Here is a 21,011-nt window from a genome sequence, read left to right as displayed (position 1 = left end):
ATGCTTTTTTTTTAAGTTCTGCCTGAATCCACATAACTAATTTGCTTATCTTCTGTACCTACAGGCTGAGCAGTACCAAAAGAAGAATCGGAAGATGCTTGTAATTTTAATTTTATTTGTAGTAGTCATCGTCCTTATCATTGTCCTCATTGGTGTAAAACTGCGCTAGGTAGCACTCCAGTGATCATGATCTCTTTTGTGTGAGTGTATGGGAGGGGGTGGGATTTGGGTTTTGGGGGGGTTTTTGTCTCTGCTATGAATGAGGTGTGCCTGTCCTCCTGAAAAGCTGTCTATGAATGAATGAATGTATAAGCCCTACTGGTTCAAAGACTGTGCAATGTTATTGTTAACACACACACACACACCCTTTTTCTGTTTTACATGCTCAGCGATGCGTGGGGTTTCCAGAAATGTTTGTATCAATGTTGGGACCTTTTTGATTATTGCTACCAGATTAGATACCTGGTTCTTCATCTAGGCAGTTGAAAAAACTTAAAACTCAAATTAAGGACTGCATTGTTTCCGAAAGGGCACTAATTAACTTCCAGTGTTTTGCAGCTGTGTGCTATCATCTGCAGTGTTTTTATGTGACAGCCAGGGCTTTTTTTGTGGCAGGAATTCCTTTGCATATTAGGTCACACCCTCTCATGTAGCCAATCTGCCAAGAGTTTACAGGGCTGTTATTACAGGGCCTACTCTAAGCTCTTGGAGGACTGACTACATCAGGGGTGTGTGGCCTAATATGCAAAGGAGTTCCAGCTATAAAAAAAAGCCCTGGTGACAGCTAATCTTAAAATGTTGTTGACTGTCTAGGATTCCATTTGGATATGATACCAAAACGCCCCCCAGTTATTTGGAGGTGAAAAAAAAATGCCTTAAAGTTTTTTAAAAAACTGGTTTCACTTAACCTTCCTCCAGATTTCCACTTTCTATTTCACTTTAGCTTTCTCCAGATTTTCACTTTCATATTTTTATAGCATATAACAGAAGTGAAACCTTTAAAAATGGCAAATAATTAAGACCCTCCAGTTTGATACCCCTACCGCTCTCCCTTCCTCCCCAGGGTGGCATTTAGAAGTGGAAACAGGATCCAAACTATTATCGATACTATTGGTGTAAACAGTTTAAAATGCCTTTCTATGGTTCGAGTAAGCAGAAGTGTATTCCTACCCCCCCGCCCCCCAAAATTCATCCTGTACTGTTTTCTCCTGCACATATTTTGACACCCTTGGAACGTTAAGCCTCAAATGAAAAGGAAATTTCTTTCTTGCCCCTCCCCTCCATTCACATGCATCTAAGCATTTCTGATTATAAGAAGTAAAGTTTGGCTTATTTCATCCTGTACTTGGCAGATAACTGAATGGCAAAATGCATGATGCTGCCCATGCATGTAACAAACTGGATGAAGTAAGCTAGTTGGTGAGGGTGTAAAAAAACCCAAACTATCAGGATCATGTCCCTTAAGAGAAGAGCCTCTTGTCCTTTGTTGTCGGGCTGCAGGGAAGATGCAAAAGAAATTGGGGCAGGCGGGAGAGCTCTTCAGCTGTGATTTTAAGTGCTATTCTACTGTACGTCAGGATTCCTTGGTTTTTGTATACACATCAAATGACTGTGCAGAGAGATGACTTTATGCAGTGGAAATATTATTTAGCGGCTTAATAGGATCCTAAAAATGCTGTGCAATTTTAGGGACCTTGGCTTCAATCCTGTGTCTTTTTTTTTTTTTAAAGCATTCAATATTGAATAATTTATTTAAAGCGTGCTGTGTTGTCTTTTTCTGTTTCCCATTTGCTTCATAGAATCATAGAGTTGGAAGGGACCTCTGGGGTCATTTAGTCCAACCCCCTGCACAATGCAGGAAACTCACAAACACCTCCCCCCTAAATTCACAGGATCTTTATTGCTGTCAGATGGCCATCTAGCCTCTGTTTAAAAACCTCCTAGGAAGGAGAGCCCACCATCTCCCAAGGAAGCCTGTTCCACTGAGGAACTGCTCTAACGGTCAGGAAGTTCTTCCTGATGTTGAGTCGGAAACTCTTCTGATTTAATTTCAACCCACTGGTTCTGGTCCTACCTTCCGGGACCGCAGAAAATAATTCCACACCATCCTCTATATGATAGCCCTTCAAGTACTTGAAGATGGCAATCATATCACCTCTCAGCCATCTCCTGTCCAAACTAAACATCCCCAGCTCCTTCAACCTTTCCTCATAGGACTTGGTCTCCAGACCGCTCACCATCTTCATTGCCCTCCTCTGGACCCATTCCAGCTTGTCTATATCCTTCTTAAAATGTGGTGCCCAAAACTAAACACAATACTCCAGGTGAGGTCTTACCAGAGCAGACTAAAGCGATACCATCACATCACGTGATCTGGACACTATACTTCTGTTGATACAGCCCAAAATTGCATTTGCCTTTTTAGCCGCTGCATCACACTGTTGACTCATGTTCAGCGTATGATTCACTAAGACCCCTAGATCCTTTTTGCACATACTACTGCTAAGACAGGTCTCCCCCATCCTATAACCATGCATTGGAGTTTTCCTACCTAAATGCAGAACTTTACATTTATCCCCGTTAAAATTCATTTTATTGATTTTAGCCCAGTTTTCGTGCCCTCCACTAACAGAAAGCCCAATCAGTAAGGGTTGTCTTATGGGATTCTGCCTTGGCTCTGTCAATCATTCTTTCTACCAATCAGCTCTTCATTCTGTTTAGACTTGGGGGCAGGGTGGGTGGGAACAGTAACAGAAAGTATTTTATTGGTTCATACCAGGATTAGTCTTCCCAATTAGGGATTAAAAAAAAAAAAAACTTTCCACCAATAAGGTCTCCCTGTGTTTTGTTCAAATGGGTGGGTGTTCCACAAAAGCACCGTATACAACCCTACCTGGATAGCCCAGGCTAGCCCGATCTCGTCAGAGCTCAGGAACTAAGCAGGGTTCACCCTGGCAAGTACTTGCAAGGGAGACCACCAAGAAATACCAGGTCCAGGATGCAGAGGCAGGCAACAGCAAACCACCTCTGAATTATATCTTACCTAAAAAAAAACCCAGGTCACCACCTAGTGGTGCATTACACTAAAGCCCCAGATACCCACAGATCAGTTTTCCATTATACCCTGTGGGAATCAATCTGCATAGGGAATAATGGAGTGGCCAGCAGACATCTGTCCCCCGCACCTGCTTTCTGATGACCCCAGTGCAGGGGGAAGGCCTCCAAACCGGCGGATCCCCTGCCTCCATCTCGGGATTGGGCAAACCGGAAACTGCAGTGTACTGATTAGCAAACACTAGAAATAAACCACTGCTTTTTAATGTTGCAAATAAATGCTTAAGCAATTTCTTTCAAAATGATGCAATTATACTATCTTCACAAACCAGAATTGCAGCTTGCACAAATGGTTCTCCAAAGTAACCATGTATTGTAATGTGCGAGCAATTGCCTTCAGCATGGGTTCCAAAGCTAAAAGAAAGCGGCCAGTGGAAGGTGAACGAAACACAGAACTGAACCTAGGACCTGTGTAGCCGCAGCGCCTGTCTCTTTGGTCTGCTACCCATAGGAGGAACCATATACAAGCGTGGGACTGTCTATGTCTTTCAAGCAAAAGAGAACTGAAACAGTGGACTGTAAAGTACTACCTTACAAGAGTGGTGTGAAATAACTTTGATTTTTCTATGAACATTTAATGCATTTTGGTTTGTGAAGATAATAATATAATTGCATCATTTTGAAAGAAATTGCTTAAGCATTTATTTGCGACATTAAAAAGCAGTAGTTTGTTTCTAGTGTTTGCCCACCTGGGGACTGGCAACCCGAGGTAGTGTGGAAGTCTTCTCCCTGAGACCCTGGAGAACTGCTGCTTGTCTGAGTAGACAGTGCTGACTTTGACGGCCCCAAGGGTCTGATCGGTATAAGGCAGCTTCATGTGTTGATGTGGTTTTATATCCTGGGCAAGGCTTGGATTAGATCGCATTTTGGCCACTTCCTTCTCTGTGAATAAAAAGCTTGGCTCTTAGGCTGGGGTTTTTAATTTGAAGAGAGTCTTTGAAGGAGGAGAGCCAGTTTGGTGTAGTGGCTAGGTTTGATTCCCCACTCCTCCACTTGCAGCTGCTGGGATGGCCTTGGGTCAGCCATAGTTTTGGCAGAGGTTGTCCTTGAAAGGACAGCTTCTGGGGAGAGCTCTCTCAGGCCCACCCACCTCACAGGGTGTCTGTTGTGGGGGAGGAAGATAAAGGAGATTGTGGGCCGCTCTGAGATTCGGAGTGGAGGGCGGAATATAAATCCAATATCATCATCTTCTCACAGAGTGGGGTGACAAGCCAGTTCCTAGACAAGACTTACTGGAAAAGACAATAGTACTAGGGAAAAAGTGAAGACAGCAGCAAAAGAAGACCCAAGATGAGATAGCTTGATTAAAAAAAAGAAAAGAAACAGCACTGTTCAGTTAGCAAGAGCTGAGCAAGGCTGTTAACAATAGGATGTTTAGGTGGTCCTTGATTCGTAGAGTCAACATACGTAGCTCAATAGCACATAGTATCAAACAGAAAAATCAGAGTTCTGAAATTACGGGTGTACAAAAGAGAACCGTGTGGCAATGTCAGTTTCAATGTTTCAAGCTTCCTTTCTTTAACAAACTTCCTTTCACACACAAACCATATATTCATACAAAGCATACAGTAACTATTATCATTTCGAATAGCACTTGCAACAGTATCCTTACAAAAGCAGTCCTGGGAATACAAGGAGTTCCACAATCCGTAGAAGGACATTTGAGAATTTTCAAAAGTGTCCTCAAGGGCATGTCCAGACACGGAGGGCACTAATGAAAATTTTCCAGTGTCCTATGGATTGTGGATCTTCTTGGTTTAAGGGACTAGTTTTGTTGGGATACCGTTGCAAGTGCTATTCTAAATTATAATGGTTATTTTATGTTTAGTATGAATATATGGTTTGCTTAGTTATGTGTGAAAGAAAGTTTATTAAAGGAAGCTTGAAATACTGAAATTGACATTACTGCATGGTTCTCTTCAGGAGTGGAATTCTAGCAGGAGCTCCTTTGCATATTAGGCCACACGCCCCTGATGTAGCCAATCCTCCAAGAGCTTATAAGGCTCTGTTTTGTAAGCTCTTGGAAGATTGGCTACATCGGGGTGTGTGGCCTAATATGCAAAGGAGCTCCTGCTAGAATTCCACCCCTGGTTCTCTTTAATAACACAGAGGACACACACAGGAGGTACTGCTTTGGATGGCGAGTTATGGGGCTCATAGGATAGAACAATCCCTTAGAAAGCAACAGATATCCGTATGCATTGAAAAGGAGTAGGGGACAGTCCTTTTTAACTTTCTATGTGGAGGGAAGTTATGGAGCAGTGTTCTGTCCTGTGAGTTCTCTCTCACCATCTGAAACGCCGCAACTCCGTGGTGGTCCACCACCTCAGTGATAGCTAGGGTGGTAGTCAGCCACCTGAGGCTGGAGAAGGGCATTCATTCCAGCCCTGCCACCATCTCTGATCAACTCAGCTGGCTTGGACTAAAGGGCAGCTTCTGGGATAGCTCTCTCAGCCCCACCTACCTCACAGGGTATCTGTTGTGAGGAGGGAGGGTAAAGGAGATTGTGAGCCACTTTGAGATTCAGAGTGAAGGGTGGGGTATAAATCCAATAACAGCTTCTTCTAAAAATCTTTCATGAAAATGATACAACAGTTGTTAAGCTCAGAGGTAACTACAAAAAAACGGGGGTGTGCACCAGTGCATCAGGAGTCCATATTTGCAAAAACCCTAAGCAATGCAAATTGTTGGGACTGTGTTAATAAGACTTTAAACGTAGTAGCCTTCTTTCCCAAAGAGCCTGCAATCTAATTAGCGCAGGAGATGAATTAAGCTGAATTAAACAGACTTCATTTTGGGAATGCATAAGAGGGAAGGGTAAAGCAAGCATTTTGCAAATGGCTTCTAATCTTGAAGCCTACAGAGGACTGAATTGTTCCCATGAGGGCTGGAGGCATCATGAATCCTTGCTGATCAGTTATCTCCTCCTTCAGCTGTAGTGTTGCATAATACAAAATACCACAGCAACAATGGATCTATTGCTGTTCACTTCTTGGAGATTTCCTTAATTCATCTGTTTGGTTAAATAGCCCAGCCTCTCTAGTCTTCAAGCAGTGTGTCATACACCAAAGGCCAAAAACAAAAAAAAGGGGACTTTGTTTTTAAAAAATTACCCAAATATTGGTAATTTTGTACATTCTCTGACTTGATCAGTGTGCAAGTAGCATCTGGAGTCCAGATTCTGGATACTTAATTTTGCATTTTGAAAATCTTTTACTTTTTTTTTTAAGCCAGATGCTAACACTCCTGGGCCCAGCTGATATAATAAACATGATCCAAGTGAGCAAGATTTGAGTCCAATAGCACCTAAAAGACCGAGATTTTCAGGGTATCAGCTTTTGAGAGTCACCGCTCCCTTTGTCAGATATCTAATGAAGTGAGCTTTGGGGAAAGTTTATTCCCTGAAAATATTGCTGGTTTGTTAGGTGCTCCCAGCCTCAAATTTTGCTCTCTCCTACTGCAAACTGGCATGGTTACTCTCCTGAAACTATGATTTGGTGGGGGTGGCCAAACTTGCTTAATGTCAGAGCCACACAGAATAAACATCAAATGTTTGAGAACGCAAGACATGAGTATCAGATGTTTGAGAGCCATAAGACAGGAAGGAAGGAAAATGGAGGGAGAGGTTGAAAGAAAGCAACTTTAAATTATTTTTTTCAATTCTTTAAATTTAAATTAATTCTCCAAGCCACCAGCTTGCTTGGCTTGGTAAATTGATTTAAAGAAAGAAATGCCTTCTCCAAGCCGGCTGTCAGGGTGGTGACGGTTTCAAGAGCTGCATAACATGTGTGAAAGAGCCACATGTGGCTCCCAAGCCACAGTTTTGCCACCCCTAATTTAGGTGATCCTTGGGTTATTCTTTTGAGTTTCATTTGTTATAAAGCAGCTCGGTGCAACTCAGACACACCCATCCCAGTTGCTTTGAACGTTTTTTCCATTCCAGGTTAATTCTCAGTCCAACCCCTCCAGCAGGTGCATGCACAAGTTTTGTTTCTCCTGACTGTGCCTCCCCCTCCTCCTTCCTTTGATCTTTAAAAGAAAGCTTGAACATCCTCATGAGGGATCTCCCACTTCATGGCTACTTTGGCTCTTAAATCACAGGAGCAAAGTCAGAGTCAGCATTTGATAACGATATTTTCCTTGCCCACCTGGCCCCAAACAAAGTTTTAAGGGAATGCCAATTTGGAAAAGGAATAAACTGTAGAAAGTAAATGGCTGCAGATCTTACATTGTTTCTCTCGTTTTTAAAATACACTAGAAAGTAATTTTTATAACAATAGCAAAATGCGCTAGAAGATGCCAAGAAATCAAAGAGGTGTAAAGGGAACAGATCATTACAGCAAAGTCTGAACTAATCATTAATCTTTGAATGACAAATAGCCTATTCAAGGCTAATCTTTATTATGCTTCTTGAAGTTGGGTTTGGGGGGAGTGATGTAGATCTCAAAGGGGAAGGGCTTTCTAGTGAGAAGAGATAGCTAAGGATAATTTGCGCAGGCATTCTGCTGGGTATACGGGGTGGGGGTCTTCATACATGCTCATGTCTAAGGCACTAGAGAATTAAAGAAGAAATCTGGCCGCTGGGTTGCAGAGCTTTTCAAAGGCTTTGTGGAATAGCTTCCCAAGGTTTCATTTGTCTATTGTGCTTCATCCACCTATAAGCATATAACGCACAGCGTTTTCTGAAGGTTCAAACGAAATCTGTGTTTGCTCTGAGAAAATGTTTAACTTGGTTTGAACAATCTATAGTATCTGAGGCGGCCAACATGTAAGATATGTACATTCCAAAGGGATTTGCCATCTTGAGATCCCTTCTGTTCAGGTACCATCGTTTCAGTGGAAGGCTGCTATAGATTTCAGGAGAAATGTGATAACTTTTAAAGGACCTTTCTACCACTTTTCACATTTTCCAGGCAAGCCATGTTCTAGGGGCTATATTAAACACTAGTGTGATATTCATTCAGCCAAGAGGTCGTCACATTTCATGATTAATGTCTGCGGTCAGTGAAGCAGCAATGAGGTCAAGTATGAGCAATGAGATAGATGGCAGAGATTTGATGGTGATGGTCATATCTGTGCGTTGGTCCTTTCTGTGGGCTTTTTATGTAGCTAAAGAGACATCATGAACTCTCCTGAAATTCATTCCAGGGAATCTCACTACTGTCCCATTTGTTTCCTTGCCGTGCCTCTATAGTAAAAATTTGGTTTCTGGCTTAACTGCAAATTCTGATCTCCACAGTGAGTCCAGTGACTAGTATTCCTCCCCTCTTTAACAATCGGAAAGGCTAAAGCTGAAAATGGCTGGCTACTTCGTTACTATGATTTGAACAGCAGCTGAAGGGTGAAGACAGATGTCACATTCTGAACAGTGGTCATCCGTTATGTAGTTTTTCAAGTTTGTCGTGTGTGTTCATACATGAAACTGGTTCAGTTCTCAGTCTCGCTTCTGCCCTGTGCTGCAAGGATATTTTTTTTTAAAAAAAATTAAATGCCATGGATTTATATATGTGCACACTTCCTTTCTCACTCTAATGAGAAGACCATGTTAACGTGGGTGGTTTCTTCCCTCTGGTCAGAAGGCAGGCCTTATCTTTAATATCCTCTCTCCCATTGTGAGTGAACCTCTTCCTCAGCTCATTGCCTGCTTAGGGGAGGAGTACAGGCTGTTAGGAGAGCTCTTTCCTTCTCCAGACGCTCTAATCTCCTTTACTGCTAGTGATTACAGCCCTTCGCAGAGTAACAGCCAGGAGCCCTGTCCATCAGAAAGAGAATTCCACATTTTCCATGAGAACCAGGTAGTTCTAAGAGGAGATCTAGTGTTCGTGCCTAAGGTCAGCTCAAGGCCTCCTTCGGTTATTCTCAAGGAATTTGCCATTTTTCCTTTTTGTCTCCAAACCATGCAATCCTAGGGAGAGAATCTTGGCATACAATACACGCCCAGAGGGCTCAGAGGAGTTACCTGTGCAGGCAGGCCGACTAGTTGTTTCTCTCATACCAAATACCTATACAAAGTGGGGAAAAGGTTTCCACGTTTGCATTGAGTATATGGTTAGAACAGTATATCAATAAGGGTTGCCAATCCCCAGGTGGGAGCTGGGGATCCCCCAGTTTGGAGGCCCTCCCCCTGCCTCTGAGTTATCAGAAAGTGGGGGAGGGCAGAGGAAAATGTCTGCTGGGCACTCCATTATACCCTATGGAGACTGATTCCCATAGGCCAGTGTATAACGGAGAATTGATCTGTGAGTATCTGGGGGGGAGCTACTTTTTGAGAGAGAGGCATCAAATTTTCAGCATATCATCCAGTGCCTCTCCTCAAAACACCCCCCAAATTTCAAAAAGATTGGACCAGAGGATCCAATTCTATTAGCCCCCAAAGAAGGTGTCCCTATCTTTCATTATTTCCAGTGAAGGGAAGGCATTTAAAAGGTGTGTGGTCCCTTTAAACATGATGGCCAGAATTCCGTTCGGAGGTCAATCATGTTTGTCACACCTTTGCTCCCGACTCCAGCCCCAAAGTCCCCAGATATTTCTTGAGTCAGACCTGGCGACCCTATACATCATGCATGCAGCAGATATTCCACAAGACATGACAGCCCGCTCTTATGAGCAGCACTGCTATGTCAGTGGCATTTGACTGAAATGCTTCAGTTCAGAAGAGATCTGCAAAGCAGGAGCATGGGGTTCAGCCACACCATATGTATGTTCCCACAGAACAGATGTCATTGCCTTAATCGCTGCAGCCTTTGATCAAGGAAATATAATTAAAAAATATGGTAGCCATTCCTACGCGACATGGGATATGCTCAGGGCTTTTTTTGTAGCAGGAACTCCTTTGCATATTAGGCCACACACCCCTGATGTAGCCAATCCTCCAAGAGCTGACAGGGAGTACAGTGCCTAATGTAAAATCCAAGAGGATTGGCTATATCAGGGGGGTTTGGCCTAATATGCAAAGGAGTTCCTGCTACAAAAAAAGCCCTAGATATGCTGCTGTCGAACATCCCATTCTAAAACACCCTCCCATTTGGAGTAAGGAAGGGACATTGGACTTAATCTGAAAGTTCCTTCTACCTTGAGGTTGGGATGTCATTTCACCCTGAATGGGGGTGGAAATTAATGGGAAATGACTTACCCTTATAGACCATGGCACTTGCTAGCACCTCCCTGATGCTCATTGAGCTGTTCAGAAAGTGGGCATTATCTTTCTAAGGCAGGGCTTGTTATTGGCTGCCTTCGTTCAAACTAAAAGGGTTTTCCGTGTCTGCAATGCCAGCCGCTGCTACTGGAGGATCAGAAGGACTAAGATGTATCATACCTTCTGGTTACATTCCTCCTCCATGCTTTCCTCCTTTTTATTCCTCCTGCTCCTTCTCACTTCCTTCCCCATGCTTTCCTTCAATTTTTTTATTCCCCTTTTTTTGAGAACTGAGGTATTGGAGTTGGTTCTGCCTCCTGTGGCGGCCATTTTGGGTTTAGCTCCACCTCCTGCTGTTTTTACTGTTGATAACCATTCAGGAGGGTGAGATGAAATTTTATTCTCTTATTTACAAAGGACAAGATTTGAGAAGCCTGCCTTATCTACACATGTAATAACTTCCTTTTGGCTAGAGGGATCTGTCTCCCTCAATTTAAAAAAAAACAAACAAAAATCTTAACACGTGTTCAGTTTTGTGTATCGTTCGCCGAGATGTGCCTGTGGGAGAGTAAAACAGAACTACTACTTCATAAAGAAATAATAACATAATGGCATTTGGCATTAGGTTATCAGTCTTATAGTCTGAATACCTCTTGGTGGTAAGGAAGTATCACCTGCCCTTTGTTGTTTTAAAGTGTTCTGAAATCTGTTTTCCTGGAGGTGCCATGAGAAAATGTAGCGTAAACCATATTTTGGCGATTCTTTTAAACACACTGGGGAGGTTGTGGGCTGATGGTTCAATCTAAATCTTGGACATTTTCATCCAGATAGCATTCTGCGGTTCTTGATGCACACAACTCTGTGGGAATGTTGGCAACTCCTTTTTCTTCATTGTGAAGGAAAGCTTCATATAAGCTTGGTACATATAAGCCTTCCTCAAAACAGAGCTTCAAGGCTTCTTCTTTCCCTGGTTAGAAGAAGAAGATATTGGATTTATATCCCGCCCTCCACTCTGAAGAGTCTCAGAGCGGCTCACAATCTCCTTTATCTCCCTCCCCACAACAGACACCCTGTGAGGTGGGTGGGGCTGGAGAGGGCTCTTACAGCAGCTGCCCTTTCAAGGACAACCTCTGCCAGAGCTATGGCTGACCCAAGGCCATTCCAGCAGGTGCCAGTGGAGGAGTTGGGAGTCAAACCCGGTTCTCCCAGATAAGAGTCCGCACACTTAACCACTACACCAAACTGACTCTGGTTAGGTGTCAGGCTGGTAACAGATCAGTATTTAGAGCTCTGTACATGCTTGGATACATTCCACTAGTTTTTGCATCACAGCCTCCAAGTGCAAAATGGACACTCAGTTCTGCAGTATGTGGCCCCCCAGTAGGCATCTCTAATACCAAATATCTGCCCACTGCTTTATTGTAGGATCTTCAATGAAATCAGGTATTTGTTTCCAATCATCTCATAATAACTTGGCTACCTGAATCTATGGCACATCCGACACAGGGGCTCTCATGATTTATCCAACGATGTACAGTATATTTTCTTCCATTTCTCTGTGTACAATTTGTAATGTATGAATAAACAGTTAAAATTCCAGGCTGATGTGCTAGATGTGATGTGTTGTGTTGAAAGCCCTCTTTGAGGGAGTATTTCCTAAATATCTTACCAAGGGGCCTTTCACTGGTTGAATTTTGGCCATGGGTAATGCCTGTCTGCTTGGATTCTCTGAACTAAACACCCCCTTTTAGCTATTTTAAATTTTGTCTAGATCTTCAGCTGTATTACCGAGGGGCTGGGGAGGTATAGAGCTACTGTTATCTGCAGGACTGGGTCCCAACATCCTTGACATTTAACAAGAACGGGTAGATTCAAGTCTAATAGCACCTTAAAGACCAGCAAGGTTTGGGGGTATAAAATCTTTGACCTGACAAAATCCTGTTGGTTTCTGAGGTGCTACTGGAACATATGAAGCTGCCTTATACTGAATCAGACCTTTGGTCCATCAAAGTCAGTATTGTCTTCTCAGACTGGCAGCGGCTCTCCAGGGTCTCAAGCTGAGGTTTTTTCACACCTATTTGCAAGGACCCTTTTTTGGAGATGCCGGGGATTGAACCTGGGACCTTCTGCTTCCCAAGCAGATGCTCTACCACTGAGCCACCGTCCCTCCCTGGACTTGAATTCATTTTATTTTACTGCAGGCCAACATAGCTATCCTCTGAAACTAACAGGAATGTCACAGCTTGTGCGCTGCCATGCTATTCTTTCCACAGGCAAACCGTGTGCCTTTTGAGTGGGAAGACTCCCTTGTCCCGTAAAGATATGGTCCCCTTTCAGGTCTTTGCCTTTGTGGCTCCTGAAGTGCCTTCTTTAAACCGAATGGAAGCACTCCTACTACGTTGTGTGGATTGATTAGAGACCAACATGATTTGCATGCACACGGAGGCTTACACCCAGTATTAAACTCTGTTAATCTCAGGGCTTTTGTGTGTGTGTGTAGCAGTACATATGAAGAACATATGAAGCTGCCTTCTACTGAATCAGACCCTCGGTCCATCAAAGTCGGTATTGTCTACTCAGACTGGCAGCAGCTCTCCAGGGTCTCAAGCTGAGGTTTTTCATGCCTATTTGCCTGGACCCTTTTTAGTTGGAGATGCCGGGGACTGAACCTGGGACCTTCTGCTTCTCAAGCAGATGCTCTACCACTGAGCCCCACGGTCCAGCCTTCCATCCTTCCGAGGCTGGTAAAATGAGTACCCAGTAACTCCTTTGCATATTAGGCTACACACCCCTGATGTAGGCAGTCCTCCAGGAGTTTACAGTAAGCCCCGTAAGAAGAGCCCTGTAAGCTCTTGGAGGATTGGCTACATGGGGGGGGGGGGAGGAGTGGCCTAATAATGCAAAGGAGTTCCTGCTACAAAAGAAAGCCCTGTTTGGTCTTAAAGGTGCTGCTGGACTCAAATTGTGTTCTGTTACTTTGGTCCAACACTGTTACCCCACCCCCACCCCAAATCTATCTTCATGATAGGTGAAAGTGCCTCTGAGGCACAAGGCAGTCATTAAAAGATATTGAGGAAACCTGCTGTCTGGATGTGGGTTGTTTTTAGACCTGCTTGGATCTTGTCTAGATCTCTGTGGGTGCAAAGGGGTGTGTGTGATGTTCACTGATTCAACCCACCTGTGGCAGTCTAAATGTCCCCCCCCCCCTTCCATAATGATGCTCCTGGAGAATAGGGTTCTTATTACCTTATTTTTTCTGCAACAGCCAGTACAGGCAGTGCCCCTCTGGAAAAATACACCCTTCTGAATTACAGATGCTACAGGCACCCCCTCCCCCCAACAAATGCTATGGGAGTGAATGTGAGCAGAAAGTGTGAGCTTTGTTCTTTAGGCACCTGATTGTCAAATATCTTGGTGCCTTGGCACTCATTTGTCCAAACCAGTGTTCCCTCTAAGCTGAGTTAGCGTGAGCTAGCTCACAGATTCCTAGCCTCCAGCTCACATCTTTTTGTACTTAGCTCAGGAAAAATGGCCCCAGAGCACACTAATTTATGCAGTAGCTCACAACTTTAATGCCAGTAGCTCACAAAGTAGAATTTTTGCTCACAAGACTCTCTGCAGCTTAGAGGGAACATTGGTCCAAACCATTTTTAAAACCAGGTAATTTTTGACACAAAAACCACCTACAAGATTTTTTCCCTAAGTCCCACTGTGTTCAAGCGGGCTTACTTCTGAGTAAGTGTGCATCAAGTTGCAATGTGGCAGTGCAATCCATTATACACAGTACATTCATTAGGTTGCTGTAAATGCATGCTATCACCTAACTATGCAGAAGACAAAGCAGGAGTCAAGTAGTTCCTTTAAGTCCAACAAAGTTTCATTCAGAACGTGAGTTAGTATGCAGAGTCATGGAAATGTTTTTTAGCAGATTAAAAGAAGCATGAGTTGGGGTCTGGTGTTTGTTAGTGTTCACTGGGCTGAAACAACAACAAAAGGTGATATAAAGCAGATTGATGCAGAGTTATTCCAGTATGAATTAATTCCATTGGACTGCAGTATATATAAAGCACTATGCAGTCTAGAGCTATCAAAGGGTTGGAGAAAAATGTTCTTTCCTTGCAATAAGTAGCTTAATGGGATATTACTGACCTCCTTGCCATGAAAAGCCCCTGCCCACTTTCACACATTTCTGACTACTCAGAAATACACATTCCAACTGTATCTGTAGATAGATCAAGATGGGTAGCTGTGTTAGTCTCTCTGTAGCAACAGAAAAGAGCAAGAGTCCAGCAGTACCTTAAAGATTAACAAAAACTGTGGCAGGCTAGTAGCCGGTTCAAGGTTGACTCAGCCTTCCATCCTTCCGAGGTCGGTAAAATGAGTACCCAGCTTGCTGGGGGGAAAGTGTAGATGACTGGGGAAGGCAATGGCAAACCACCCCATAAAAAGTCTGCTGTGAAAACATTGTGAAAGCGTCACCCCAGTCGAAAACTCTGGACTACCTTTACCTTTTTATGAGCTTTTGTGAGTCACTGCTCTGAGGAAGTGAATAGTGACTCACAAAAGCTCAGCCCTGCTGCAAATGTTGTTAGTCTTTAAGGTGGTATTGGACGCTTGCTCTTTTCTACTGTATCTGAAGAAGTGAGCAGTGACTTACAAAAGCTCACACCTTGCCAAAAATTTTGTTTCGTCTTCAAGGTGCTGCTGGCCTCTTGCTTTTTTTTGCTGCTACAGACAGACTAACACGGCTACCCATCTTGATCTACAACTAAGGTAGATGATGAAGAAATGTCAATTGTTCAAGATTTTGTATTTCTGGCTCCATTATCAAACAAAAGGAAGACAGAAATCAGAAGGAGTCTGAGACTGGAGAAGGGTAGAGATGAAGGTGCCAGAAAATATTGTTCTGTGTAAGGATGTGCTGCTGCTGGTGACCAAGATCAAGTTAATTCATGCCACAGCATTCCCCGTTACTATGTATGGGTATGAAAACTGGATAATGAAGAAAGCAGACAGGAAGGAAGTAGATTCATGTGAAATGTGGTGTCGGAGGAGTTTTAAGGACACCATCGACTGCCAAAATCATAAATGTGGGTTCTAGATCAAATCAAGCCTGAACTCTCCCTAGAAACGGAAATGAATAAGCCAGGGGTGGCCAAACTGTGGCTTGGGAGCCACGAGTGGCTCTTTCGCGCATGCTGTATGGTTCTCGAAGCCCCCAACACCCTGACAGTGGGCTTGCAGAAGGTATTTCTCTCTTGAAATCACTTCTCCAAGCCAAGCCATCTGGTGGCTTGGAGAATGTATTTAAAGTTGCTTTCATTCCACCTCTCCCTCGTCCATCTATTTTCCTTCTTTCCTTCCTTCCTTGCAGCTCTCAAACATCTGACATTTATTCTATGTGGCTCTTACATTAAGCAAGTTTGGGCCCCCCCTGGACTAAACTGAGGTTATCATAGTTTGGTCACATTATGAGAAGAGTCACCGGAAAAGAAAATAATGCTAGGAAAAACTGAAGGCAGCAGGAAGGAGGGAGACCCAACATGAGCCGCTGCCAGTCTGAGAAGACAATACTGACTTTGATGGACCAAAGGTCTGATTCAGTATAAGGCAGCTTCATATGTTCATATGAGATGGATGGACTCTCTCAAGGAAACCAGGACATTCACTGGACACCACTTAACAGACACAAATGGGGACAGGACATTTTCTTCAGGTCTGCTGTTGCCCCCCACCCCCAGTCTGTTTACTTAAGTCAGAGGTGGGGAACCTTTTTTCTGCAAAGGGCCAAATGGATATTTATAACATCATTCGTGGGCCATAAAAATTATCAACTTAAAAAACAGTGCTCCGCTGAGGGAGAATGATTCAGGCCAGCAAAATTAATGCAAATAATTGTTTTTCTATTTGAAGTCATGTGGGGAGAGCCTAATCTGGCATGCGCACACACACACACACACACACACACACAGCCCACCGCCCTAGGCAAATGCATAAGTCCAGGGCTTTTTTATAGAAAAAGCCCAGCAGGAACTCATATTAGCATATTAGACCACATCCCCTAATATTAGCATATTAGGTCGCACTCATTAGCATATTAAGCCACACCATCTGGGATAATCAAGTGCAAACTGAACTATGACAGTAACTTTTCCAGGCCCTGCAGCAATTCTGGCTGCCCAGTCAGGCCCCAGAGAGGCTGCTGCACAGTACATCTGGGCCTTGTGATCCCTGCCTGGCCCTGGGGAGGCTGCTGCAAAGCACAGCTGGGCCCCACGATCCTCGCTGGCCAGCCAGGCCCCAGGGAGGCTGCCACATGGCTCGGTTCGATCCAGCAATCCCTGAGTGCCACACCAAGTGACCTCGAAGGCCGTGTATGGCCCTCGGGATGGAGATTCCCCACCCCTGACTTAAGTTCTGCCAGATCAGAACCAACATCCACATATCACCCACACCAGCATTTAACTCTAGGATTGCCAGCCTCCAGGTGGGGCCTAGAGATCTCCCAACTGATCTCCAGCTGACAGATCAGCTCTCCTGGAGAAAATGGTGGCTTTGATAGATGGGCTTTATGGCATTATACCCTGATTAGGCCCCTCTCCTCCCCAAACCCTGCCCTCTCCCGGATCCACCCCCAAAGTCCCCAGGTATTTCCCCACACAGGCCTGCTGGCAACCCTAACAGTGATCGTCCAGATGCACCCCACCCCTGTAATAGGAACATAAGAGAAGCCATGTTGATCAGGCTACAAGCATAGACAGCTTCAAGAGGGGAGTAGATAAGCATATGGAGCAGAGGTCCATCAGTGGCTGTTAGCCACAGCTTATTGTTGGAACTCTCTGTCTGAGGCAGTGACGCTCTGTATTCTTGGTGCTTGGGGGGGGGGGCAAAGTGGGAGGACTTCTAGTGTCCTGGCCCCACTGGTGGACCTCCTGATGGCACTTGGTATTTTTAGCCAATGGACACTGTGTGGCACAGAGTGTTGGACTGAATGGGCCGTTGGCCTGATCCAACATGGCTTCTCTTATGTTCTTGTTAACACATGGAATTCACTGCCACAGGATGTGGTGGTGGCTACTAGCATAGACAGCTTCAAGAGAGGGTTGGATAAGCATATGGAGCAGAGGTCCATCAGTGGCTGTTAGCCACAGCGTATTGTTGGAACTGTTTGGGGCAGTGATGCTCTGAACTCTTGGTGCTTGGGGGGGGGGGGGTAGTGGGAGGGCTTCGAGTGTCCTAGCCCCACTGATGGACCTCCTGATGGCACCTGGTTTTTTTGGCCACTGTGTGACACAGAGTGTTGGACTGGATGGGTCGCCGGCCTGATGCAACATGGCTTCTCTGACGTTCTTATGTTCTTAGGCCAATGGCCCATCCAGTCCAACGATCTGTATAACAGTGGCCAAAAAAAACCAGGCGCCATCCGGAGGTGACACCCATCAGTGGGGCGAGACAAAGGCCACGCGGGACTTCGAGGTTGACTGGACTGCCCTTAACCATGGAGGCTCCGCTTCGCGTTCGGTGGCTCTCCTGGGTGCATTGACCTAACGCAGGCCGCTGCTCCCTCTCGCCTTCCCGGCCTTCCCTTTCCGCGCTCCCAGCGCCGTCACTTCCCGGCCCGGGCGCAGGAGGCAGGCGCGCCGCTTTCCCTGGGAGGAGCCGGGGAGAGCGTGGCCCGCCTCCTGCCAGTGCCGCGGGCGGGCTGGAAGATGGCGAACGTGCAGCTGGAGTTCCAGGCCAGCGCCGGCGAGGCGGACCCACAGAGCCGCCCGGTGCTCGTGCTGGGTCAGCTGCAGAACCTGCACCGCTTGCACTGGAGCCAGCTGCAAGGCAAGCTGCAGCCCCGCGTCACCGAGGAGGTAAAGCCGCGCCGGGGGAAGGAAGGGGGAAATGGGCACGCAGCCGGGCCGGAAAGAGCTTTGGGGCTCCCGCTGCCCTCCTTCTGCAGCTCTCCGGCGGGTGGATCCGGTGCCCCGCCGCGTTGCAGAGGCGCCCCCCCCCCTCCGGATCTCTCCTGCTTTCCCTAGGCCCGGAGCAGGCTGCAGCAGGGTGCACCGCCCTCCCTGGGTGACTGACGGTGCAACCCGGTGGGGAGTTGTTCCCCTTTGATATCAGCAGAATTTGCGGTAACTCTGCCTTGGATGGCCGGGATCGGTTTCAGTAGGTTGGCTCCTGGAGTCATGCTACATTTAGGGTTGTGCATCCTTCGTTTCCCTTTTCTCCTGTTCCGCGGCAGTTTCCTCCCATTGTTAGTTTTAGGGACGTAAATCCAGCAGCCTGCTTCGGCGGGGAGGGCGGGATATAAATCGAATAAACTAAACCAGGGATGGCCAAACTTTGTGGCTTTTTCACACATATTGTGTGGCTCTCTAAGTCCACAGTGCCCTGTCAGCCAGCTTAGAGAAGACATTTGTCTCTTTAAGTCACTTCTCTAAGCTAAGCCTGCGGGTGGTTTGCAGAATGCATTTAAAGTTGCTTTCTTTCCACCTCTCCCTCCCTCCCTTCCTTCTCTGTCTTGTGGCTCTCAAACATCTGACATTTATTCTATGTGGCTCTTATATAAAGCAAGTTTGGCCACCCCTGAACTAAACTAAAGGGCAGCGTTTTATCTCCTAGGGGGCAAATCCTCCCACCCCGTCGAAGCTGATACCCATGTAGTTCAATCCAAGCCTGGAACCAGATTGGAAGCGATCTAAAGAATTTGCTTCATCCAGGAAGACTTGGAGTTGTCCAACTGCCACTCATTCAGTCACCTTACTCAAGGATAGAGACATTTGAGACTGATGGATAATTATCAGGATCTTTCTAATCAAGCGTAGGCTTCTTTAGAAGTGGACACATCACAGCCTGTTTCAAGGCAGGGGAGATGGCCCACCTGTCTTAACTAAGCATTAACTACTTAAACACAGTCAGCTTCCTAACCCCCTCCCCTCCCCCGGGCAAAATATTTAACTTGGTAAGACAAGAATCGTACAAATGGATCATAAGCCTCAAACTTCCAAGGATCTTGTCCACATCCTCTAACTGAATAAATTGAAAAGTATTCTACACAATCGGACAAGTTGGCAACAATGCTCCCTCTAAGCTTTGGAGTCTCGTGAGCCAAAATTCTACGTTGTGAGCTACTTGCATTAAAGTTGTGAGCTACTGTATACATTAGTTTGTTCGGGGGGCATTTTTCCCAAGCTAAAACAAAAATGTGTGAGCCAGATGCTAAATAATTGTGAGCTAGCTCACACCAACTCAGCTTAGAGGGAACACTGGCTGGCACCCTTGTCACCCTAGACACATAGCATCATTTGTTCTTTTTAAAAGGATTTGTATTGGACATTTCCACACATCTTAGCAATTCTGTTTGTACATTGTTCAGGCAAAAATTCTGATGCAATCCAAATAAGAAGTAGCATGGGTTGTCACATCTTGCATTGGACGTGATGCAGAGGGAAAGGAGGCAGCTGCGGAGAGCTGGAGAGCCAGTTTGGTGGGGTGGTTAAGTGTGTGGACTCTTATCTGGGAGAACCGGGTTTGATTCCCCACTCCTCCACTTGCACCTGCTGGAATGGCCTTGGGTCAGCCATAGCTCTGGCAGAGGTTGTCCTTGGAAAGGGCAGCTGCTGTGAGAGCCCTCTCCAGCCCCACCCACCTCACAGGGTGTCTGTTGTGGGGGAGGAAGGGAAAGAAGATTGTAGGCCACTCTCTGTCCTTGAAAGGGCAGCTGCTGTGAGAGCCCTCTCCAGCCCCACCCACCTCACAGGGTGTCTGTTGTGGGGGAGGAAGGGAAAGGAGATTGTGAGCCGCTCTTTGAAGTGGAGGGCGGGATATAAATCCAATATCTTCTTCTTCTTCCAGTTGGCTCCTTAGCTTCTCTGGCTGTGCCAGGCAGTTGTGCCATGCTGCCATTACTAAAGCAGGGTGAAGTAGAAGCTACCTTTCCCAACCACTAGCATTAACCAGCATCCCAACTACTAATCCTAACAAGCATGGTATAGCGGTTAAAGTGTTGGATTAGGATCTGGGAAATGCAGGTTCGAATCTCCCCCTCTGCCATGAAAGCCAGCTGGGTGACCTTGGGCCAGTCACCTACCTTACAGGGGTGTTGTGAGGATAAAATAAAGGAGAGAACAATCTAAGCCAGGGGTGTCGAACTCATTTGTTATGAGGGCCAGATCTGACATAAATGAGACTTTGTTGGACTGGGCCACATCAGGTTGGGTTGAACCGGGCCAGGTTGGGCTGGGCCAGGTCACGTGCATACTTTTTTAAGATTAAGTAGCAGAGATATAAACTTTATAAAGGACACAAACACAATTAGATATATATTTTAAAAAACTTAAAACGTGCTTAAAATGTTAGCACTTGTTGGTCTTAAAGGCGCTTTCCTTGTATTTCTCCCATGGAATCCAGGGAACTGGGCAAAGGAAGCTCTGGCTCTTTCCTTCCTTGGGGGGTGCGGAGGAGCCTCAGCCAATAGAAGGAAGAGAGGCTTGGCTCAGTAGCTCTGCTGTGCAATTGAGAGAGCCTGGAAAAACAAGCTCTGCCTCCACACACACACACACACACACTTTCTTCCTCAGCCAATGGAGAAAATAGAGGTTTTGCTCTGTGGCTCCTGTGCAATTGAGCAAGCCTTGCAAAGCAAGCTGTTATGCAGAAGAAAGCAAGAAAGAGGGAGAAGGAAGCAGATGACAGCCAGTTGCTCAGGGGCCTGATAGGAGCCCTCCGAGGGCATGATTCAGCCCCTGGACTGCATGTTTAACACCCC

General features: G+C 45.6%; 2 protein-coding genes and 1 long non-coding RNA gene across 5 annotated transcripts in view; all 3 read left to right on the top strand.

Annotated features, from left to right (window-relative positions):
• STX16 (syntaxin 16) overlaps positions 1–350 on the top strand; it is a 28,101-nt gene extending 27,751 nt beyond the window's left edge. For all 3 annotated transcript variants that reach the window (XM_060230732.1, XM_060230731.1, XM_060230733.1), the window contains exon 8: positions 65–350. In XM_060230732.1, coding sequence (XP_060086715.1) covers positions 65–169 — 105 coding nt within the window. In that variant the 3' untranslated portion in view covers positions 170–350. The remainder of the gene's footprint in view (positions 1–64) is intronic.
• A 555-nt stretch (positions 351–905) lies between these two features.
• Positions 906–1,757, top strand: LOC132566059 (uncharacterized). Its single transcript, XR_009555044.1, has 2 exons — positions 906–1,028; positions 1,124–1,757. It is a non-coding gene; the product is annotated as an uncharacterized LOC132566059 (long non-coding RNA).
• Positions 1,758–17,910: 16,153 nt separating this feature from the next.
• The window catches only part of NPEPL1 (aminopeptidase like 1), a 28,545-nt gene continuing 25,444 nt past the window's right edge, over positions 17,911–21,011 (top strand). Inside the window, exon 1 of the mRNA XM_060230728.1 lies at positions 17,911–18,108. Within this exon, the coding sequence (XP_060086711.1) occupies positions 17,959–18,108 (150 nt within the window). The 5' untranslated portion in view covers positions 17,911–17,958. The remainder of the gene's footprint in view (positions 18,109–21,011) is intronic.

This window comes from Heteronotia binoei, chromosome 2 (assembly GCF_032191835.1).
Source record: "Heteronotia binoei isolate CCM8104 ecotype False Entrance Well chromosome 2, APGP_CSIRO_Hbin_v1, whole genome shotgun sequence".
Classification (NCBI taxonomy): Eukaryota; Metazoa; Chordata; class Lepidosauria; order Squamata; family Gekkonidae; genus Heteronotia; species Heteronotia binoei.
Note: the sequence above shows the minus strand (reverse complement) of the source record. Positions and strands in the feature narration are given on the sequence as shown.